At 45.5% G+C, this 24,734-nt stretch overlaps 2 protein-coding genes across 2 annotated transcripts; both read right to left on the minus strand.

Annotated features, from left to right (window-relative positions):
• Window positions 1-12,736: 12,736 nt before the first annotated feature.
• LOC309849977 (olfactory receptor 10J1-like) lies at window positions 12,737-17,033 on the minus strand (the record flags this gene model as incomplete). The annotated part of the gene is made up of 3 exons (XM_082703064.1): window positions 12,737-13,010; window positions 13,936-15,184; window positions 16,891-17,033. The coding sequence occupies 2 exons, from the start codon at window positions 17,031-17,033 to the stop codon at window positions 14,239-14,241; spliced, it is 1,089 nt and encodes a 362-aa protein (XP_082559190.1). The 3' UTR covers window positions 12,737-13,010; window positions 13,936-14,238.
• Window positions 17,034-22,669: 5,636 nt separating this feature from the next.
• LOC309850002 (olfactory receptor 10J4) lies at window positions 22,670-23,605 on the minus strand (the record flags this gene model as incomplete). Its single annotated transcript, XM_082703109.1, has 1 exon — window positions 22,670-23,605. One exon carries the CDS (start codon window positions 23,603-23,605, stop codon window positions 22,670-22,672), a length of 936 nt encoding a protein of 311 aa, XP_082559235.1.
• Window positions 23,606-24,734: the final 1,129 nt, after the last annotated feature.

Here is a 24,734-nt window from a genome sequence, read left to right on the forward strand (position 1 = left end):
AGTGGCAAATTTCTCAGTGTTCAGAGTTTCTCACTCTGAAATCCATGTGTCTTACCAGGCCTTGCCATTATGTATGAGCGGCCTTGAACTCACCCCACCCAATCAGCATGATACCCCTGAGATGAGGGGTTGGTGTGGTGGTCTGTGGGAGTGACTTCATGGAATCATTGGGAGAAAAGAGTAGAATGTAGCATAACATTAAGGAATAATTCTGCATTCGCACTGCAGAATGGAGTCCTCAAGGAAGCTCCCGTTTTGTTGATAATCAGGACTGATCACTCCAGAACCTATAGAATTGTGGCCATCACTGGGAATCCACAACTTTCGAAAATCCACATCCACACAAGTACAAAGTGCTGTCACTATTGCCAGAGCCTCTCCAGGCCCATGTATCTGCTCATATGGGCCCCAGCAGCATGGGTGTCCAAGAACCTGCTCCTCCGTGTCCACAGGGAGAGACTGGCCACCGACACCTCTCTCATTCTGCTGAAAGATCCACCCCTGGGCAGGACAGAAGGATGAAACTGGCAGGCAGCCGATGCTGGCTTCACATCCAGGCTCCAGACCTCACACGTGTGTATCTGACCAGCTGAATATAATTCACGTTGAGAAATCCTTCCAAAGTCTAGGAAATGCAGTAGCTTTCTATCCTGTCCCTCACAAAGGCAGAGTAGAAGGAGGAGGAAGAGGATGTTGGGCACACGTCTGCCATTTCCATCTCCAGAAGTACCTGTTTCAGCACCTTCATGTGTTAGTTCTCTATAATTGTTGAGTCTGCTTGCTTAAAGCACATATTCATAATTTAAGGATAAGTTTCCCATAGTCAAGTGGCATACGATTAATGTTCTACACGTGGAGTAACAGGTCATTTTGTCCATGGATCTCGCTGGGAAATCTCTCTGCTTGTCTGATTATAACCCTGTGGGACTCGCTCCTGAAGTCCATGCTGCCCCAGACACTGGCCTCCATCCACGTGTGGCTGAGCACCTGAAATAGCGCCAGTCCAGATTGGGCTGTGTTGCGAGTATAAAATACACAGTAGATTCCAAAGACTTAGCACAAAAAATGTAGAATACCTCATTAATAATGTCTGTGCTGACTATATGGTGACATGGTAATATTTTAGGGAGATTGGATTAAATAAAAGATATCATTATTAAGTCTTTATTTTTACACTTTTTAATTTGGCTATTAGAAAAATTAAAATTACGTATGTGGCTCACATATTTCTTTTGGACAGCAGTGGCTCAGATGAAGAACATCTACCGTTCTCAGAGTGAGCTGGGCAGGGCCCTGCAGGGGTGTTCTGCTGGGAGGGGGCAGACAGCAGACTCATTTCCTGAACTTGGTCTTCTGAGTGTGTGTGTGTGTGTGTGTGTGTGTCCCACCCTGAGGGAGGGCCTTCCTACCACACTTAAGTTCTGTCTCTCTGGTCTTAATTTTCCACCCGACAGTGTGGATGAGGTAATTTTTAAAAACCTCATTAAAAATGCTACGAGACGCTCCTAAGAAATAGAACTGTGTCTACCTCGGATATGAGCTCTTTCTCCCCCATTCCCACTGTGCTCCGAGTTATTCCCTGGAATGTCTTGTTCTCTCTGGACAACCTTGAACACAGAGCTCAGTGCAGCTTCCAGCCCACGAAACAATGCCCAGAAGCACAGGGAGCAGCCCAGATGACAATCTTGCAGATCTCTTAGGGAAGCCGGAGGGAGGGCTTTGAATTGCACACTCACAGTAAACGAGCACCCCCTCCCCCTGGCCCACCCACTCCGCTCCTGCTCCCTGTTAGGCCTTTCTCATCTTTTCTTGAGTCCCTTCTCTGCCAGTCAGTAGGGGTTCTCTCTCCCTCCCGCCCTGGCCCCCACTCCTCCCCATCTTCCTGCCTCCTGCCCTTTCTCCCTCCCCAGGACTCTCCCTGGCTAGAGTTTCTCATCCTTTTATTAGGCGGAACAATTTAATTGCTGTATTGTGTTACTCAAGCATTTCCTTAGAGCCTCATACTCCAAAGAAAGTAATTTCTTTTGAATAAATACAACGTCTCCCTAAGAGGAATTTGGGGGAATATGATTTTCTTCATTTCATTACACAGAATAAATTGGATAAGTTTAAAAAGTAAAGGTTTTCAATGTTAAGAAATTTGGTAAATATAATAAGGAGCTTTACCAAGTCCCAAGTCTCCTTAGTGTACGATAGCCTCTCTGTAGCCACGTCTGGGCCGGCAAAGCCTCCTGCGGCTTGTGCCCGGCTTTGTAAATCTTCGTTCGGGTCAGACCAGACCGGTTGTTACATTATCAGGAGTTGTCTGTCAGTTCGGGGACAAAGGCTGGCTCCTCTTTCTAACTTAAACTCTCCCTGGGGTCATTAATACTTTTTCTCTGAGAACCGGCTTCTTGATTAAGGTCGAAAATAGGTCACTTGTGGGGGCTGTGTTCTGCCAGCCCCCTGAACTCTGGTCTGTGACCTAGTCCTTGTTGGCTCATGGTCAGCCCTCCTCGGTTTTGCTAGTTCTCAGAAATTCTAGTGTGTCTCACCTCCTAAGATAAAAATTTCATAATCATAATCAAAATTTCATATAATCAAGGTCTTTATAAATTGGCTGCGCTAGAGCCTACTAGAACGATAATAATGAAAATAGTTTCCATTTATTAGCAAGAGGCAGCAGCAGGTCTTTGATATGCTGTTGGCATGTTCTGATTCTCATAACCACACAAGGGGCGGGTGTCGTTATGCCGTATTTTCCCAGGCAACCGAGGCTGTGAGAAATGAAGGCGTTTTTCACAAACCGTGGAACCCTGGACTCCCAGTGGTGTGACTCCATGTCAGTGCTCCACATGCTTCTTCACTGCCCCAAACTCTCTGATGGGTGTCCTAGAAGCATAGGGAAGCATAGTGAACTAAGGGGCTTGGAGATTGGCAATCCTGTACCCTCACTTAACAGATTTGTACACTGATTGCAGATGTCCCAGTTAGAGCCATTTGGATTCCAAGCAGAATTGTTTGATACACATTCAGAGACACCCTGGAAGTAAAGTTAGGAAGTTGGCTTACTAAAGCCTTGAAACACCTTGTCCTATTGATCTTCTAAATGAAAGTGAGACAATGGCTTTCTAGGATAACAGGCCTACTCAGGAAGGTCAACACATGAGCTGACTTACTACCAGCTCCTTATTTACCTGATCAGTGTATTACTATCAACTTTGAGTAGCGGAAGAAAGTCTTGAATGGGCCTCCAAGTAAGAAAAATTGAAAAGAATGTTGGGAGCACGGTGGCTGTCTTGCTTATGGGCTTGGAACTGGGTCTTGGATGCACGAGGATTAATCAGCAGGAGGACGGAGCTTGCATCACTGGAAGGGAGGAGGTGCTGTAAGGAGAAAAACAAAGTTGCTGAGCTCAAAAGACAAACTGCTTACTTTGAAGTGTTTTCTAGGACTCTCACGGAACAAGCTTCTCTCCCCATGGAAACCTTCCAGATGTTTTTGCCTGGTTATTGCAGATAGGTCCATGGTATGGCACTGCCAATTAAGTTAGAGTGTACTCTGCATTTCGTAGACTTGATGGTTTTCCTGAGGGCGGTGTGATGTCTGTCTCTACTGAGTCTGAAATAGATCTGCGGAACTGAGCAATCCATGCTTAATTATACATTGTTCTTTCCTATGGCCAGACCATGCTTTTCTTCTCAGAAAATATATGATAGTGGAAAATATTGAGTTCTGAAATAATCAAAACCAAGAGTTCCCTCATTTGTTCATTCACCACAAATATTCATCAGAGACTTCTATGCTGATAACTAGCAAATGTTGTAAGCAAGACTTGGAATGTCACAGTTGTGCTGGAATGTGTATTCTAAAGAGAGGAGCTAGTTAAGAAACAAGGAATACATGAGTAAAAGGAGTGTTGTAAGGACAAAATACAATGACAGGGTCTGTGGCAAGGAGCTGCCTTACACTGAGTGGGCCATCAGGAAAGGTCATTCTTTGGAAGTGACATTTGAGACAGAAACCTCACCTGAGTGACCAGATAGAACCAAGTAGGCCATAGTAGAGGGCAGGGATTTGGCATGTTATTTTCCCGAAAAAGATCAGATAGTAAGTGTTTTAGTCTTCACAACCTGTGTAGTCTGTCTTAACTCTTCAACTCTGCCATTACAGTCTAAGTGCAGCAGTAGGTAAGAGTATGGGTATGGGGTGTGCCAATAAAACTTTATTAAACAGGCAGAGGTAGAGGAGTTGAATTTGGCCCACAAGCCATGATTTGCCATTCTCTGATCTAGGGGAAGGAGCATAGGGGGCATAGCAAGTTGACAGACCCAAAGCTGGGTTCATGCTTTGTCTTCTCGGAACAGAAGGAAGAGGTGTGGCTGGAGGGGGGTGAACTGGGGTAAGAGCCAGTCGTTGGAGATATAGGGAATGGTCAGGTCAGTCGTTGGAGATACAGGGAATGGTCAGGTCAGTCGTTGGAGATACAGGGAATGGTCAGGTAGGTCTTTGCATACCTGGAGAAGACGTTGGCCCTTAATCCTAACTCCAGAGGGAAGCCTCCAAAATAACTGAATCGGGATGGTGATGGGTCTGATCTACATTGTTTCAAGGTTCCAGTTGCTGAGTGGTGACCATTAGATGGTATGGGACTTGAGGAGACGTCTTAGGAAGCTGTTTGAGGAATCCAAGCAAAATATGGTCGTGAAGACAGGGAACATTGTGTGGAGGTAACAGTTTGAATCACTCTCCACAGTCCCTTAACTGTATATAACTTTGAGCTTCATTTCCTTCGACAGCTAAGTACAGATAAAATTTCTATTTGTTAGGACAAAATAAGATTATAAGTCAAATGTCCAACACATGGTTAGCTTTCAATTATACTGGTTATTTCCCCATCTTTGTCTATAGATCAAATATTCTCTCCTTTCTCCTCTCCTTCCTTTTTTCCTCCTTTCATATTTCTTTCTTTCTATAGATATTTAATGGTGAACTAGTTTGCACAAAACAGGGTACTTGGTACTTAATCACACTGGGAGACCTAGAGGTAGCTTGCCTTTAAACATGTGCTGGCTTGTGTAGTTTTATGCCCCCAAAAACAAAACTTAAGATTTTTCCTTTTTGTGTTTCTATTTATTATTATTATTATTATTATTATTTTTTTTTTAGTAGACAAGCTGCCATTTTAAAGTTCCATATATTTATGTAAACAATAATGGAGAAGAAGTCACCTTGGGGAAGGTGTCATTTGTTTGGGGAAGAATTACTTAAAGAATCACAGTGATTCTGAAAATATATTAGAAGTTATATCCTGGGTAAGAGAAAATATGTATAAATTTTCTATGGCCTGACAAAAATGCCTTAACCCGTAACCCTTGCAAGTACGCAGCATGAGAACATTGCTGGGAAGGGAGGATTATTCACATATTCACAGTAATTAAAGTAATAAGTCAGGATTCAAGATCCCATCTTCCAACCCATCATATGGCTGGAGCAGGGCAAATGAATCATGAGTCAGACTTCGTTCCAACTCTTACTGTCCTATTCCTCTTTTGCATTTGTACTTTGAACAAAATTTAAAATTAAAGCCCAAATTCATCCTGCATTTTCCTACTGAGTGATTTACCTTCCTTGGGCAGATTATTTCCAGCTAACTTTCAATTACCCATCTTTATGATGCAGGATAGCATTCGAAAATACACTCATTTCAAATCAGCCATGGACTGGCTAGCTTCGTGTTGTTGGACAGGTCCCTTAAAATTTTTCAGACTCTCCTACCTCATTTATAAGATGAGGTACTAGATCAATTCCATGTCTCTTCTAGCTCAGTGATTCCATGAAAGGGCTAAACTGCAGATCTGCACTATAACTTTGGGAGGTCCGAGAGGCTGAGGGAAGAGGCGGTAAGAGCAAATGCTAATCCGGTATAAGAGAGACCCAGGAACAGTTGTTTCTAGAGAAAACCCTCTATAGCTCTGTTTTGAAACTATACCCTACCCATGTTACGTATTTTAAATTACTTGGTTGGAAAAATTTTCATAAACTGTCAACAAATTTTTAGTCCTTGATCATAACTATCTGCCACGTACCCAAGTCCCGTTATGCACAGTTCCTGAGGATCCAGTCCCAGGAGAAAAGAGCAGACATGCCTTCAGATAGCAGCTTGCAGCAACAGGCGTATCAATCTGAATACTTGATTATAAGAAAGAGAGACGCTCTTTCTCCTTATTGGAATACCTGTACGTATCCAAAGCCCGGGGAATGTTAAGGCACAAAATGACTAAAAGTAATTAGAATGATTTTTTTTAAAGGGAAAGGAAATAGTTATTAGAAGAGAGATTTGAGGTTAATGCACTGAAGGAGAAGGATTAACTCGAGGTTCACATTCGTTACCCCGGCCCATTTGTGTGCACTGTGGGGATTTCACATGCAGAGAGGACCTGCACATCAGGGCATCCGTGAACACCATATTTTTGCATTTTACGGAAACTGGTATTCATATTAAATCTGTTTCATGTGAGGATGAGCCAAAATGGATTATTTTAAAAAATAGAAGCGACATTTTCTTAGGTTTTTTTTTTTTTTTTTTGTACTGAAGAAAATGAGGTGGCAGTCCAAATGCTAAAAACTAATGACTGAAGAAAAGAGTGAACATCTATATGATAGTTTATGATGAAGCTTTAAAGTATTATCTTTATGAAGAGTCTGCAACAATATGGAGAAAATCTTTTACTATATTAAGTGAAAAAAGCAAAGTGTGACTCTCTGTATAAAATCATCGCAGTAATGTAAAAAAAAGAAATGTGCTTTACTAGAATGTCCAGTTGGGCTTCTAAAATCACCCCTATGTTATGTATTTTGTTTTTTCCAGAATGGGCAAACATTACTTTAGAATTGAGAAACGAAATACTCTGGAAACCTTGTGTTGTGATCTGTGGGATTCTTGAATATATACGGAACCTATTGTATTGTTTTAAAAGGAACAGCTGTGTGTTGATGCAAAGAATCACAAGAGCTTTAGTAGCAATATGCTGAAAGTAGGGATGATCTTTCCTGAAAAGGTAACACCGGGGATGATTATTACAAGATACCCTATTACTGGTATCTGTGCAGTTTGTCTTCTGGCTTTCCCAGGCCACAGGCCCCAGAAGGTTCTTTCAGTCTTCTTGAGGAGGAGAAAGCCGGGCAAAGGGAGGTAGATTGTGAGGCAATGGAGCATCAGCAGCAGTGCAAACACACAAAACAATACCAACAGGAAACGAAAAACTGCCTACGTTAAAACTGAAATTAGTGTAATGCCTGCCGTGGAGGGAGGCTCTTTGCTCCTTCTCGATGAGACCTCTTCTAGTTGACGTGGACCCCTTCTGCCACCGGGTCTGCAATCAGCCACGAGAATGCTGCTCGTGAATTTCAAGTCTCAGTCCCCAGCCTTCTGTTTCTCTCTGGGTGACCTCTCCCTCAGGGAAAGCCTTGATTCCCACAGCTTGACTCCTCACCTTCTATGGGTGTACCCCCACTTGCTATTCTCAGAGGTTCTCACCTACATTTCCAAACTTCCGCTGATCATTTCCACTTAAAGTCTTCACAAGCACCTCAAATCCGTCATGTTTACAACTGAACTCACCCATATCACATATTTTTATGAATCACCTCATGCTGTTTCTACTGAGAATGAGAAGAGTGATTTTGCATTCTGTCCTCTTCTTCAAGCTCCATAGTGAATCTGGGACCAGAGCCCGATTTATTCTTTGTGATACTCATGTAATATGTAACACTTTTCCCTCCATTCATGCTCTCATCATTTTCGTTCAGGTTCCAGTCATCTCATTATTGACGACATTATGAAAACATGGAAAGAATAGTCTGAATGTGGTGTCAGGGTCTCCGTTTCAGGCTTAGTTGCCACTGGGATTCAGACATGTCAGGGTCAGGCCTACAAGAATCCTTCACATAAAATACTTTGTGATAGGACTTTTGTGATTCATACGGGGAGAGAGAAAGGAGGGTGGAGGAGGAGGCTGGAGAGGCACATTCTCTGTTTCCTAGTGTGATGCCTGGAAGAGGGGCTGTGAGATAGCTGGTTTCGGGGGCGATGTTACGCATAAGCAAGTCTGTCTCTGTTGTCAGGTAATAGGGAGCGATGCAGTTTGGGAAAGTTTCTCCACTCTTGAGGCCGCACGGACACAGTGGAAGTCAGCATAGGGCCTGTTGCCAAAATCCCTAGACATATTTGAACCAAATGACACAAGGAAGCAATACACAGAAGTTGAATACACAGATGTATGCCCTTGTGTGTATAGGGGGTTAGATCTTAAGCGTGTCAGGTTCCTGAACGGGAATAGTCAATAGTACACAAATATGTAGAACTGATTTTTGACAAAGATGTCAAAGCTATTCAGTGCAGAAACGATAATCTTTTCAAAAGAGGAAATTGTAATAATTGGCTATCCATATGTAAAACAAAATGAATCTTGACCTAAACCTCCTATCTTACATAAAACTCAAATGTATTCTAGATCTGTCTGTGTAAAACCTAAGTCTATGAAACTTTCAGGAGAAAATCTTCATGAACTGGAGTTAGACAGAAGTTTTTCAGATATGATACCAAAACATTAAAGACAGAACTGAAGGGGAAGCAAGCTCCCCGCTCAGTTGTTAAACGTCTGCCTTCGGCTCAGATCATTATCCCAGGATCCTGGGTTCGAGTCCTGCATTGAGCTCCCTGCTTGGCAGGAAGCCTGCTTCTCCCTCTCCTACTCCCCCTGCTTATGTTCCCTCTCTCACTGTCTGTCTCTTTGCCAAATAAGTAAATAAAATCTTTAAAAAAAAGACAAAATCAATAAATTGAACTTCAGAATTTAAAAATCTTTGTGAACTAAGACAAGCAAAAGACGAGAATGAGATATTTGAAGATAACTTATTTAACAATCAATCTTATATCCAGAGTATATAAAGAACTCTGAACATTTAAGAGCAGGAAAACAATCCAGTTAAAAAATGACACAATATTTGATCAGACCTATCACCAAAAAGATATAAGGATGATAAACACATGAAATGCTGTTCAACCTTGTTAACCATTAGATAAATATAAAGTCAAAACACTAGTGTAACTGTATACCTATTGGAATGGTTAAACTAAAAACTGACAATATCAGCTGCTTACAAGGACACAAAGTCACAGGGATTTTCATATTGGGAAAGTACATCGTTACAGGCATTCTGGAAAGACTGATGGTTCCCTTTCTTTTCCTTTCTTTTTTTTTTAAGATTTTATTTATTTATTTGGCAGAGATTACAAGTAGACAGAGAGTCAGGCAGAGAGGGGTGGGGAAGCAAGCTCCCCACTGAGCAGAGATCCCAGCGTGGGACTCGATCCCAGGACACTGGGATCGTGACCTGAGCCGAAGGCAGAGGGTTTAACCCACAGAGCCACCCAGGCGCCTCCAGTTTGACAGTTTCTTATAAAGTTAAACACACACTTATCCTATGACCTAGCACCCCATTCCTTGTTAATGAGCCAAATAAGCAGTCACTAGAAAAGCTAAATGAAGAGACCCACTCAAAATGCCATGAAAAGGGGTGCCTGGGTGGCTCTGTCAGTTGGGCGTCCCACTCGATTTTGGCTCAGGTCATGAGATGGAGCCCCGTGTTGGGATCTGAGCTCCACACTGAGTCTCCTTGAGATACTCTCCTTCTCCCTTTGCCCTTCCCCCTATGCTTGCTCACTTTCTTGTGCTCTTCCTAAAAATCTTAAAAACCAAAACAACAATAACAACAACAACAACAACAAAAACAAAAAAACAAACTACGGAAAAACCAAAATGTCATCTTAAGGTATGTTCAGATAACCCATAGACAGGCATGAAAAGGAAAACAAAATAAAGTGTCTTTGCACCCTGACATGTCAATAATTATATCAAGTGGTCTAAATAGGTCCCCTTAAAACAGATTGGTGTTGTGGATTTAATAACATGACCCAACTATATACTTTCCACAAGAAACTAACTTTAATGTGATATAGGCTGGTAGAAAAAAAAATAAGCATAGTGTAGACATCAGAAGAAAGTAGGACTGGCTATATTAATAATAGGTAAAGTAGACTTCAGAGAAAAAAGTACCAGGGATTATAGTTTGGGGGAGGAAGCCCACAGAGAAGACTTCTGTTGATCTTAATTCCGATTGCCTGGATAAGGTGGTTTTGCAGGTTTCTGAAATAAGTTACTTTTTATATCCCTCCTTCCCACTGTACCCTTTGGAAGGATGTCACTATGTGCATTGCAAGTTACTCTTAATACAGTTATGCTCCACCTCCTTGAGAGTAGAGTACAGACATTATTTGGAGTTCTTCCCAAAAGACTTGTCTACTCTCCACCATGTATTTCTAGCACATCAGTATGGACTCAGATATATTTTATCTTTTGGTGTGTAATCTGGTACTACTCATTTGCTCACATTGCTCTAGCATTGGCGATTGTGTCCCATTGGCAGCCCCAAACTGCTGAGTTGTTGGATCACATTTGTGTTTTCAGGCTCTAGAGGATGCTGTAGGCTCATCTTGCCCTACTTCTTGCCCTAGTTCAGGATAGCTCTTTGTCCAAGATTCCAAGCTTCTTTTATTGGAGAGCGGTATTAGAAACCAAGATCTGTGTCTCTGTAATCCATTACCACAGAGATCATTTCTAGTCTTCTCCTCTTGCTTGTCTGTAACGTCCCACACAAACCATGGAAAACCTGGTTTCCACCATCTGCTATCCATTTTCATATGGTTCAGTTCCAGTATACCTTTATAGCACTGGAAGGATTGTTAACCTGGACCCCTGTGGGTAACAACTTTAAAAAATTAGAAGATGGTGCTTTTGTGGAGTTCCTTTTGCTTTTAGTTTTCATAGACTTTGCTCATTTTCAGAGTTCTCGAGGTCAGCCCCTACCCCATTCAGTGGGCTTGTTTTGTGTGTTTGTAATACAGTTACATTCTTCTGCTTCAGCCTGAATTCTATTCTGGGATCTCAATCTCCTAAAATGATTCTTCTTTCATTTGCATACATTAAGGTTCACTCTACTGCAGAATTCTATGAGTTTTGCCAAATGCATAGTGTCGTATCCACCACCATAGTGTCATGCAGAAGAGTTTCAGTGCCCTAAAAAAATTGCCTGTGCTTCCTCTCTGCAACCTTCCCTCCTTCTCAGACTTCTGACAACCACTGATTTGTGCACAGTCTCTATAGGTTTGCCTTTTACATATACATATAAATCTGTCTAGAGGTCAGAAATTCAGCAGGATTCACTAATCTACTCTCAGTGCTTAGCACCAGACCTAATCCTCTTAACTGAGGGCCAGTCTTGCTTCTGGAGCTTTAAATACTTTTCTGATTTGTTTTTATTTTGGAGAAAGTGGGTGCCCAAGTTGTCTAAAGTCTTAGCTGGTTTCTCATGAAAAAGATGTTACAGCTTGAACTTCTGCCAGAGAAACACTTCCTCTGGAGTGCCCATTGATTGGCTAGGGTGAGGCCCCAGTGGCCCTTACAACAGGATGTAAATTGTTCCCTGGAAAAAGCTCTAGTGACAAGGTCTCATTTTCTTTGGGAATTCTGAGGCTCTAGGGAATTCTTTAGCACATCCCTAGCTGTACTGTGAATTGCCCTTGGGTGATGTTACACTATGGGTAAACAGAAAATGTCTGTTGGCTGGTACAAACTCAAGTTCTGTTTTCACCCCCTTTTCAAATTTAGCCTTATTTGTACAGCAGAGAGCCTCGTCCCTGCCTCCTTCCTAGGGTTGTTCTAAGAACCCAGTGAGAATAATGATTGGGAAAAGTGATGGTAAGACAGCTCCTATGGAATGGTGTTTGCCATAGTGAACAGTGACCAATAATCCCAGGGAGCTAGAAGGGTGGCAAACACAGCCAAATGTTCTGTGAGTGCTGGGACCATTGAGCAGATCAGAGAAAGTTGTGTGGCTGGTTCCTCCATGGGTCAGAAGGGCTGTTGAAACTTTGAACTCCATGATTTCTCATTGTGAAGCTGTTCCTTTTAGACAAGCTTTCCGAAAAACCTTGGTGGCCCTCGTGCCAGAAGTCCATGGTCATCAGGTGATCTGAGTGATGCTGAGCCAGAGCTGCACAGCCCTTGGCCCCTAGAGACAGCCACACCCACACACAACAAAAGCCTAATGCCCAGGGAACACACATTTATTTCACTGAACTGCTGCATGCAGGGCTCTTGCCTCTGCCCGAGGAGATAGAACTTTATGTAGATCAGAAAAAAATATCCCAAGGCTTTGATGTTTGTCATTAAATATGAAGCACACTTTGTTCGTTTCTCTGTCACGTTGCATGGTGAGTTCCGCAGAAGCCCATCTGCCCTGCAACACTGGGAGCTGCCTCCTTCGGGGCAGGTGCAGGGCCTCTGTTGATATGTCCCATGTCTAGCACAATATGTGGCATAGAAAAATGACTCCATGAGTGGTGGTTGAATGACTGGCAAGCCCTTCACCTGCATGGGGTTGCTTTTAATCATTCTCTTCCTTCCTTTGCCAGTTAATGACTTCTCCTAATTACTCAGAGCCACTGTAGATTCTAGAGGCCCATATGCAGAGTTTGATTTTTGTCATTGCTTCTCTTGATCGTAAGAGAGGTATGGTAGTTCTGTTGTGGTCTGGAGAGCTGTATGGGTGGGTTTCTGTCTGGTCTTTGAAAGGCTTTTCTGAGTGATGAATCAGCCCTTGAGTTCTAGTGGAAGGTGTGTCCTGGGGCCACGGTGACCCGTGTCTGAGATCCAGCCCACTCATTGACTCAACAGCAGGTCCTTGTTTTCCATCCCTGGGTACTCACTGGAGCCTCAAACTCTAAATCCGTACGAGACTCCTTGATCAGCTCTGCTCCGTGCTCTGATGGCAGGATTCAGCTTCATCACACATACATAGTTATTTCTGTGTATTACCTCCAAATACTCTACTCACATCCCGTTTCCCCTAATTTTCTTGGCTTAGAGTCTAGAGATCCTTAAAACTCCGAACACGTCTCAGTGGAGCTGGGTAAGGACATGAAAGATGGCAATGATTCACGCAGATGCCTCCTATACTGAAGCCTAGTTTTCCTGCATCTTGGGTGATTTCCATTGTTTTTGAAAGTTAAAGCTAATTTCTTATAGTTTGGTGAATAAAGCCCTCAGAATCTGACCCTAGCCTCCACCTCTGGTCCTATCTCCCTCCACGTTCCCCCATGGTCCCTTGGTGCCAGGATACTATTTTTTCACCTCCTGAACATTCCTCTTTCATACTTGTGAATACGTTCTTCCTTCTCTCTGGGGTTCCTTTCCTCCAACACACGGCTCACCAGGCACTCTACTACAGAGGTTCTAAAGTCAGTTCACATGGCAGGTCCCCATCCCTAAGACTTTCCCAACATCTCCAACACGTGTTTTCCTTCCCCTCCTCCCCTCCTCCACTCCTCTTGCCATCTTTTGTATCATACAACCTACTCCCCCCCAAATTGGAACTATACTTTTAAATGTTTATCTCTGCCACTGGAGTTTGAGCTTCTTGACGTCAGGCAAGTGGGTTTTTTCCATCAGTCTTCTCCAGAATGCAGGACATGGCTCCTTCTTTGCTATTACCCATTACATGGTGTCTGAATTACCAACAGCAGAACCAACCCAGGAGGATCTTTGAATGTGCCCTTAAGACTGACAAGATCTGGAATTGTGAGACTCTCTAAGTAAACTGTCTATATAGTCAATCACCATCTTTAATAAGCAGTTTTGCAAGAAACCAAGATAAATTGAAGCAGCCAACGGAAGAAATATATTTTCTTCTGCTGTCCCATTCATAGGCCCCTCTCCCTATCCACATGGTCACTTTTACTTGACATATGATGTATGAACAGCTTCTAACAGGGCCCAGTTTGAGAAATCCTCTTGTTCTTAAGTGAGAAGGAATTGTAGGGAATAAGCTTACCATGGGTTCTGCTTTTCCTCTCTGTTGCCTTCATAAGAAACCAAAAGGTCAATGAAAAGTCCTGGGTCCACACTATTTCCTGAACTTTCTTCAGGCAATTCCTGTCCTACTTTGCCTATTTACCCACAAAACCAGGGATAATATTTTGTCCAAGGGCTTTAAAGTTTTCTGACTCACAGTTGGATGCTGCTTCTGTCCTGCTTTCTTGTGGGGCAGGTGTCTGGGAGTCCAGGGCACATGGCTCTACTCCTAATCCTGCTGAGAGTAGATGCTAAGAGCCTCAGGAGAATGTTTCCCATCTTGTCAGGAAGGATTCCTGCCCATGGCCCGGAGCAGAGCATCCTTGACCTCCTTGTTCCTCAGGGTGTACACCACAGGGTTCAGCAGGGGGGTGATGACCGTGTAGGTCACAGAGATCAGCTGATCTTGATCTCTGGTGTTCTCAGACTTGGGCTTGAGGTAGGCGATGGAGGCACAGCCATAGTGGACAATGACCACCGTGAGGTGGGAGGCGCAGGTGGCGAAGGCCTTCTTCCGGCCCTCGGCTGAGGCGATCTTGAGGATGCTGGAGATGATGAGGACGTAGGAGATGAAGACCAGCCCCATGGGTACAACGAGCACCAGGACACTGATGATCACAGTCAGGATCTCATTGATGGTAGTGTCAATGCAGGAGAGCTTCATCACTGGTCGGATGTCGCAGAAGAAGTGGGCGACCTTTGTGGCACAGAAGGGTAACCGGAACACAGATGTCACTTGTGTCGTGGCTACAACCAGCCCAATGCTGCAGGCACCCCCCACCAGCTGGAAACACTCTCTCTTGTTCATAATAACGGAGTATCTCAGGGGGTTGCAGATGGCCACATAGCGGTCATAGCCCATGGCTGTGAGCAGGAAGCAGTTAGTGATGCCAAAGGTTACAAAAAAGAACATCTGTGTGGCACAGCCTGCCCGTGAGATGGACTGGTTCATCCCCACAAGACTGGAGAGCATCCTTGGGAGAATGACCAAGGTGTACACAGTCTCTGAAGTAGACAGCATGCTCAGGAAGAAGTACATGGGTGTGTGGAGGTGACGGTCAGTGCGGATGATGGTCACGATGATGACGTTGCCTGCCAGGGTGAAGGCATACAGCACCAAGAACACGGCAAAAAGGGTGAGCCGGTGCTCGCGGAAGCTGGAGAACCCCTGGAAAATAAACTCCATGATGAGAGTCTGGTTCTCTTTCTCCAGAGAGTGGCCACTAAATCTGAAATGTGGAAGAACAGAAGGTACATAATTTCAGCAAGGCTGTTGAAGCAAATTGATTGAACTTGGTTCTCGGCTGCAAACCTGGGGATACATTTCCCAGTGCATTAAAGTTTATCTCTGGGTTTATTTAAAATGCTTTTTCTCTGTGGCCATCTATCACCATTTCCTATGCATCCCAGATTCCTTATTTATTTTTAGGTCATATTCCTACAGCATAACTACACACGTTCCCACTTCACCCTACTTCTCTCCTTTGACATCTGGAATGCCCTTTCTCCTTTTCTCCTCTTATTTACATCTTTCCCTGTTCCTCAAGGGCTGGCGCAGGCAGTCGGTACACCAACCCCTCTTGTGCTGTGATGTTCTCAGTGTACGTCGATGATCCTCTCCCTGCTGGGACCACACCGTCCGTGCACAAATGTGAAATTTCACACCTTCCACGTCTGCCTGTCTCACCAGCTCTGGGTTATGGATAAACTAGAGAATTGAAAACGACTTAAGGATTGACTGGAGACTTTTTTTTCCCCCCCTTTCCAAGATTGACTCAGACCCTTGCTGATCCTTTAGGAGGTAGAAGCAAAGCCAACTCAGAAAGGGTCATCTTGTTTTCAAGGAGGAAAAGGCAGGTCTTCACCGACCACTGTCCTCTGCCCACTGCCTTCTACATGATGGAAGACCACTGACGATTTGCAGCCCTGGCTCACATTACATAGTAAACTCTGTTTCAGCTTTGCCTTCCTCAACTGAAAGGCAAATTTATAACTGCTACAACTTAGTAGGCATACACCTTCTCTGCAGAGGTAAACAGTTGGCACAGAACAGAAGACACAGCAAATTCATGCCTCTCATCTAAAGATAAAAGCAGACCCTGAATATGAAAAACAGAGTTAGACTAAAGATACATCATTATGTTGAAGGATGGGGCTCAGTCCAATTTATGTAATATTTCACATTTTTTGTCCCGTTAGACAGTAAGTTCCTGTAGGGTACTTAAATTATATTCTGATTTGCTTATGCATATTCAGAAAGACTCTTTACATAAAGTAAATCACATCAACGATGAAAGTTAGTAGGCATGGAGACCTCCTTCAAGTTTATAAAAATTTACTTTAAAGACATTGGCTACCAGCTGTTAATCATTTACACTAAAAATGCTAAGAGTAAGGCTGCAACGGAAGAAATCTCTGAGGAGAGAAAATCATTTGACACCAAAATATGTGGCTAAAGACACTGATCTTCTGTGAGGCATCTGGGCAGAAACTAGTCCGTGGGGTGGCATATGACCCCTGAGCCACAGCTCCTGAGTGTTCTAATGATGGACACGGGTGCTGCCAACAACTAATAACACTTCGTGTCCTGCTGTCCATGTGACGGTCCCACCGGAGGAAGACTTGGCCTGTTCCAAATACCAAGTAGGGTTTCTCCTGAGAACCTCTGGGCTAGGGTGACCTCTGAGCTTGCTGATGATGTCTGTCATAAGGCGGTAGGATGGTGCTCTGACCTGGCTAACATCCTCCACCCTTGGGAGCCTGTAATTCTTCCACCGAACTCAAGGGGAAGAAGACTGAGCACCACCTTACAAAGATGCTGAAGAGAGCTGTTAAACCACAAAATTAAAGCCAGCCCATGGGCAATAAGCTCCTTTTCATTTCCTCTTCAGAAGAGCACTTACATCTGTCTGCTTAGCGCTGAGTCGCAACAGGCGCGCCAGTCTGCAGGCGGCCCCGGTGGGCAGGTGTGGGGGTGAGCCTGGTGACCCAGAGCGAGGCCCATCCCAGGCGAGGCTGAGCGGGCAGCAGGCTCACACGCTGTAGCGGGAATGGCAGGAGCTGGGGTGTTGCAGACATCACCGATGGCGCCTCTGTGGGAAGTCTTCACAGCCACAGAGATGCTCTCCCAGGAACAGCCACCTGGGCTCCTGGGGCTCCTGCCCTGAAGATATCCCGAGAGCCCCAGGGCGGCGGTGGGGGGAAGGATGCAGACAGGCCCCTGGGGGCCTCATTATGGGAGGGGCTCATTTATCCAGCCCCAGGGTTAGCGGTCTGGGAACTTGGGGCAAGTTTTCGCTGCAGGTGAAAACAGCATTAGACAAAGCTGATTTATTTGGTTGAATTTTCCTTGTGGGACTCCGTAAGCCCATCGTGGTTTTTCACAGATGGGCCTTGGAAATCCATAGTTGACAGACAGAGGACATTCAAGCTTGGAGTCCTGGAGTCCTATCAGTTTGTGTGTCAGGAAGCTTAGGTCCCTGCCCCTGCTCAGTTGAAGAATCTGGTTTTCTCTTTGGAATGAAGGTAGTCCGTCAGGCTGTGACTCTGCCGAGGGCAGTTCATGCTGCCTTTCTGCCCACCACGCCCCCGCCCCCCGTTTTTGGAAGTGGCAGTCAGTCTGTTTAGATCCAAGGACCCTCTCTTGGGGTCAGGAAACAGACCCCTGATTACTTTTTCTCTTTGCCCAGAATGTACTCTGTTCTCCATGTGGCAAACTTGTAGTCTTTTGAGACCTGATGCCAACTTTACCTTCCCCGAAGACTTTCTATGGGCTAACTTACCCCTTGCTTATTAGTATGGTTTTCCTTCAGTGTGTGCTTGTCTGTGTTGGTTCATTCTTCAAGTGCCAAGCACGGCCCAGCCCCAGGCTGGCTGCCAGGAACCTGCGGAATGAAGGCCAGGCTGCGCCAGCCTTCGGGAACTCCTGTAGTTTAGGTGACAGACAATGATAGAAAAATCCGGTGAATACTGTGTGGACGTGGAACCGGGAGGTGGTGGTCCTGGGTTAGACTCCGGCTGATCATGGAAAAAGTCCTGCAGCACAGGACCAGCTCAAGAGCTCTGGGAGTATTTACATTTCGCCACCTCTAAGGGCCTCTCAAGTGCCTTAATGTACTCCTCCTGCTCAGGGGTTTCAAAGCTCCTTGCTAACTGGCCCTCAAGGATGGCTAGCTTTTACCACCAGCACTCTGCCCCTTCCTCCCACCTGTCTGCTGACCTTGCTTCCTTGTGGGATCGATGCAGCCACGGTGGGAGGGGTGTTTAGGGTTGATGAGAAGAGGTCGGCAGATGAGATAGGATGCCAATGGCACAGGTCAGGCCAGAGATCAATTGGGATTGATCTAGAAGGGTGGCAGTGGTCCAAGGAGGAGGGACAGATGGGAGAAACATTTGAAGTGACTCAGTACGCCTTCTAAGGAGTGTGTGGATCAAGGGAGAGGAGCAGACCAATCATTTCATAAGCTGCTGTCTTCAGGGTCATTAGTGCCAACTTCCGGACATGCAACAGAACAGATAAGTTGACCAAAATGACCACTGTGAGTGGGCAGCCACTGGGTGTAATTGGTGGCTGTGGGATACCAACAGGGAGGGAGGAAAGCTGAACAAAATAGCTCAATGCTTCGTGATGCCTTTGCTTTGGGACAAACTGGGAAGAGTTTGGAAACGGGGCACTTGGGTACATGGTATAAAAATGTGGGACCTGGTGAAACAAGAGGTTGAGCTTCAGAGTCAAATAATACTTATTAAATATTTTAACAAATATTTGCCTCTGTCCTTCAAATGACCTCTGAAATCTGAGGTATCAGAAGTTATGAGGAATGCACTTTACTGTCTATTGTAAACCCACTGGATGTTGGCGTGAGCCGGAAATGTGCATGTGGGGGTAACTGCAGAGAAAAAGCCGGGGGACAGCCAGGAACACCTGCTGTAAGCTCCCTCAGCTCTGCCGACCGTGTTATTTGGGGGCTAGATTCTGGAAGTTCTTACTGTGGCTCCTTCATGGCATTGACATTAATGTAGGATTAATTTAGTCTAGACCTACTAGTGATGCATTAGAATTGTCATGGAGTCAACAGATGAATGGATAAAGAAGATGTGGTATATATACACAATGGAATACTATGCAGCCATCAAAAGAAATGAAATCTTGCCATTTGTGATGACGTGGATGGAATTAGAGGGTATAATGCTTAGCGAAATAAGTCAATCTGAGAAGGACAACTATCATATGATCTCCCTGATATGAGGAAGTGGAGATGCAATGAGGGGGCTTTGGGGTGTAGGAAAAGAATAAATGAAACAAGATGGGATTGGGAGGGGGACAAACCATAAGAGACTCTTAATCTCAAAAAACCAAATTGAGGGTTTCCAGGGGGAGTGGGGCAGGAGAGGGTGGTGGGGTTATGGACTTTGGGGAAGGTATGTGCTATGGTGAGTGCTGTGAAGTGTGTAAACCTGGCGATTCACAGACCTGTACCCCTGGAGCTAATAATACATTATATGTTTACTAAAAAATTAAATTATTAAAAAAAAAAAAGAATTGTCATCGAGGTTTCAGAACACTGAGGAGGGCTTATCATAGTTTTAGCTGAGGTCAACGTTGTTCCTGAATGTCATATCTAGGCTGCTTAACAATATAACCGTAGACTGGGTGATTAACCAGCAGACCGTTAGGTCTTACCCTTCTGGAGGCTGAGAATCCCAGGTCAAGGTGCCAGAAGATTCAGTTTCTGGTGAGGGCTTGCTCTCCGGATTGCAGATAGATTGGTCTCTCTGTCTTCATATGGTAGATACAGAGAACTCTCTGCTGTCTCTTCTTAAGGGGCCCACTCCTATCATGACCCCACCTTCATGACCTTATCCAAACCTAATTCCCCAAGTTTCCATCTCCAAATACCATCACCCTGGGGATGGGGCATCAACCTATGAATTGGGGGGGGACCCGATTCAGTCCATAGCCCTGATGTTATGCCTGTCCTCACACCCCGACCTTCTCCTTCTCATCCGCAGCTGGGGGCTCTAGTTTTGTACATTTGAAAACTCCTTTTTAATTTTAAAATATTAATGGCTCTCCAGCTTTATAATAGTCAAATAATAGGGTTGTACTGTTTGAAGCTACAGATAGTTCTCTTTTTCAGAATTTGATTTTTTCTACTTTATTTAGTAATTGGTGCTTTCAGGCGGATTAGGGCACAAACGTAGTCACACATGTTTTTATTAGTGTGTGTCCAGCCTCCCCCTGAAGATCGCATCCCTGTATCCTGGGCCTCCGGGGCAACCAGGAGAGAAGTGGGAATGATACCATACATGGTTGACAGGCCAGCAAGTGGGCAGAGCACAGGAGAAGGGAGTGTGGGGTAGGAGCTGAGAGGGAGGGAAGTGGTTTTATTAACACGTGGCAGGTATAGCCAGGAAGTGATTCTTGCAAGACCTTGGGAGAATAGGTTTTGTGTGCTGAACTATGGGATCAGAGATGACTGGGTGAGGGAAGATGGGGGGCGACCCAATGCAAAGTCCCTTCCAGGAAGAGGGAGCTCATCCTGTGAATGAGAACTCAGTTGTCCAAGCTGGCTGCGTGTCCCTATTAGGTGACCTAGAAAGGAGTGCATGGTGGGGGTGGGCAGTAGAGGAGATGCTCACAGCTCAGTTGCTCCCATGAGCCAGGAAATGTTCTGCTCATCAGGTTTTCAATCCTCTCAAAACCTTGTAAGGTTGATCTTGCTGGCCCCAGTGTGCAGATAGGAAAAGCAGGCCAGTGAAGTTAAGTCACTTTCCTAGAACACATGCTTATAACTAGGCAGACCTAGGATCGGGACGTGTGCCCCCAAGCATGTGTACTCCATCTACGTGGTAGCTACGTGGCGGCCACAAGTATGTCCCCCTAGCCCATACTCCATGTATAATATACCGCCTAAGTCTCTTCTACGTCAGGTCATGAAGGAGGAGAAGTGGATGCGTGCTGGGTTAGCAATCTGATGGGCATGAGCTAACACCCCATCCCCCTCCAGAGGTCTTTGGCCCAACTTACAGTCTTTGCATCTTTAGGGCTGTGCTGAGTCGGGGGAAGGAGGCACCAAGGTTTTCAAGGGAAGAGTCTATTACAATATGTAATTCCCGAACTTCCTGGCTGATTTCCAAGACCGAAGGATATTCTGGCAGGATGTGCGCTGTGTGTAAATACACTGTGTATGGAGCTCCTTCAACAATTATTTTAAAGGAGAAGATCTGGTTAAAATCATCAGCATGAGCCCGTAATGTAACCACAGACTCTGGGGCCAGGCCACTTGTTCCAGGGTCCTGATTCAGGTCCGCATGCTCTGACCTTGAGGAATTTACTTAAACTTTTCAGGCTTTAGGTTTCTCATCTGTAAAAGTAAGTTTAATGAAATACCTCCTAGATTAATGGTGAGGACTAAATGAATAAAGCGTTTAAATTACTGCTGGCTGTCTAGAATGCATTCAATAAACGTACAAAAGGACTGTCACGAGTGGGGACAAACAACGTGAAAGTCATCTCATAATAAAAGGAAAAGGTACAGGAGAGAGCTGTCTGCCGATGCCAGTTGTGTTTTAGCTGCTCAGAGCTGTGCTCTTTCTCTCCTTTTCTTCCTTCTTGTCCTAACTACTGGGCAGCTGCTCTGGACCAGGCACTGTGCTGGGTGCAGCAGCAGAGACATGACCCAAGCAACGGGTGCAGAGCCTGCACCTGCCCCGTGTGGGAGGCGAAGAGTGAATGCTCAGAACACTCAGAAAACGGAGTGAGGGAAGCAGGCGGGGTGGGTCAGAGCTCAGTCAGGATGTGGTCTGGGTCACAGGCTCCCTGCAGCCTGATACGACAGAAGACTCTAGGTTAGTCCCACCTTGAGGCAAGATGGGTGGCCTTTTGTGCCTCCTGGGTGGGAGGGAGGTATGTGTCCCCCCTCCCCCGAGAGAGCCTCCTACCAGCCAGCGGTGATTGTTCAGAGTGGGGGTGGGGGGAGCTAGGAGCCCTGGGCACTCACGCATCCCCAATGGTTGGTGTGGGGGTGTCAGCCTATGGAGGGGACCTGGGTAGAGCAGCCGCAGAGTCTGTTAAACCACCCAGGTGTCCGGGGATGAGGGGATGGACATGAAAGATGGAGGCTCTTTTTCTGCAACCCTCAACATCTGAGAAGTGGTTTTTATGGTTTTTGCTTGACACTTCTCAACCAGTTTGTCAACCGGCTATCAGAGCCTGTGTCTGGCGTAGCTGTCTAGGGTCCACGCAGGTAGGAGTAGGCACACGGTAGATGAATGGAGTGGATTTTCCCTTTATTGTCATATGAAATACAGCCTAGAAAGTGTTATGTGTAAATAATGGAGGACTTGTTATTTCAATGCTCCCGGTTTTCATGCTGAGGCCAAGTTCTGAGTCCATAAATTCCTCTGATGGATACTATATCTTCTTCCATTCTCACTACTAGCTCACTGTCCCTTATGCCGAGGGTAAGAGGAACAAGGTCTAACCTGATAGTTCAGCTCCTGAATAGTCTTTCTTACTTGGTTTTCATCAAGCCTGGTAAGCCCCTCTGTTGGTTTAGGGCATCCCTCCGTCTCTGATCTTTCCCTTCCTGGTTTTACCCTATCCCCCTCTTTCCCTGTTGCTGCCTGGACTGGGTACCTGGTGCCTCTTAGCTGACGAGCTCCCTCTCTGCGCCCCCTCAGCAAACTGTATTATGGAGGCTGACCAGCACCTAAGAGAAAGGCTTTTTGCCTAAAGCTCTGAGCAAGGCATCCTTGACCTCTTTGTTCCTCAGGCTGTATACAACAGGATTCAGTAGGGGGGTGATGACTGTGTAGGTCACGGAGATGAGTCTGTCCTGCAGGGAATTTTGGGATTTGGGTTTTAGGTAGATGAAGGAGGTGCAGCCATAGTGGACGATGACCACGGTGAGATGGGACGCGCAGGTGGCAAAAGCCTTCTTCCGGCCTTCAGCAGAGGCCATCTTGAGGATGGTGGAGACAATCAGGACGTAGGAGATGAAGATCAGCACCATGGGCAGAACAAGGACACACAGACTGATGAGCAAAGTGATAAATTCTTTGATGGTGGTGTCAGCACAAGCCAGCTTCATTAGGGGCCGGATGTCACAGAAGAAGTGGGAAATGACATTGGCATCACAGAAGGGCAAGCTGAACACAGAAGACACCTGGATGATGGCTGTGCTCAGACCAACGCTCCAGCATCCGCTTGCCAGCTGTATACAGGTCCTTTTGCCCATGACAACCGAGTACCGTAGGGGGTTGCAGATGGCCACGTAGCGGTCGTAGCCCATGGCCGTGAGCAGGAAGCAGTTGTTGATGCCGAAGGTGAGATAGAAGAAGAGCTGAGTGGCACAGTCTGGAATGGAGATGGCTTGTTGGGGGCTCAGGAGACTGGACAGCATCCGGGGGATGATGGCCACGGTGTAACAGGTCTCAGACATGGACAGGACGCTCAGGAAGAAGTACATGGGTGTGTGAAGTTGACGGTTGAGGCGGATAACCATCAAGATGATGGCATTGCTGGCAAGGGTCAACAGGTACAAGACTAGAAAGACCACAAAGAGGATGAGTCTGTGCTGCCACCCAAAAATGGAAAAGCCTTCAAAGGTGAAGTGTGTCACCACAGTGAAGTTGGGTCTTGGCATCAAGGAGAATCTGGGTCTGAAAGAGATGAAGTGGGAAGGTTGAACATCCAGGCTGGAAATGGGAGGCTCCAGGCTCCTCATCAGCCACGTGCAGGGACTCAAAAACGGGTGTTGCTCCAGGATTCTGAATCTCTTTGTTCTCAGACACTGGCCAGCTTCTCCAGGTCTTCCCAAGTTCTCTGGGACCTGGCACTGGGGACAGATACAGGGGGCTGGGGATGAGAATAAATATGTACAGAGAGTGGTAGCAGTAGCTCACGTGCTTGGCTGGAGCAGATGTAGAGCAGAGAAGGCTCTAGAGTGAGTGCACAGCACTGGACGTCCACCTCAGCTCACTGCTTCAGTCCGGCAGTGACAGCACTTGCCAGAACCAGTTGTGAAGGGACCTGTGTAAGGCAAGAATTCAAGCCAGGGACAGATCGCCATTGGCGGCATGCTTCTGGGAGGGAGCAGGCCGGTCTGGCTCTGCTCACAGCACAGAGCTCGGCCTTCTTCCGGCTTCCACTCAAAATCCGATGCCTAGAAGAGGCAGTGAGAGGATACACTGCCTTCTTCCCTTGATGAGAGTCTTGTGGACCCAGGGCATTCTGTGACCCAGAGCCTGCTCCTTGCTTCCTTCCTATGTTCCCCAAATACCACTGATTTTTTCAACATCTTTGTTGCCTTCTGTGTGAAGGGTCCTTTCTGCTTGTTTCCTAGTCTCTAAACACAGTAGAGCATCTGAAACATCCTAAAGGTTTGAAGTAGCAATAGCTAGAAGAAAACAGTGATAAAAAGAACAAAATATTTAAGTTTGTAGAAGTCTCTGGCTTTAACCCCAGTGTAAGTGCAGGGATGCTTTTCTTTGCTCATTTCATTTGTCTGCGTTTGTTCATCTATAAAATAGAATAATATATTCTCACAGTGTTACTATGGAGATCATATGAATTACTATGTGTGAAAAGCCCAGCGTAGTTCTTGGTATGTGAGAAGCAAGCGGTACGTTAAGTACCCTGCTCTTTCATGCAGCCTCCCCTTCCCACTCTCTACTGGGTTCTCCTCAACTAGACCCCCCAAACACATACACTGTTTCTCATGTTCTTGAATGGCCCTTGTGATTGATTCCTCGAATCTCTATTGACTTAGAAGC

This window comes from Mustela nivalis (genome assembly GCF_964662115.1).
Source record: "Mustela nivalis genome assembly, chromosome: 16".
Taxonomy (NCBI): Eukaryota; Metazoa; Chordata; class Mammalia; order Carnivora; family Mustelidae; genus Mustela; species Mustela nivalis.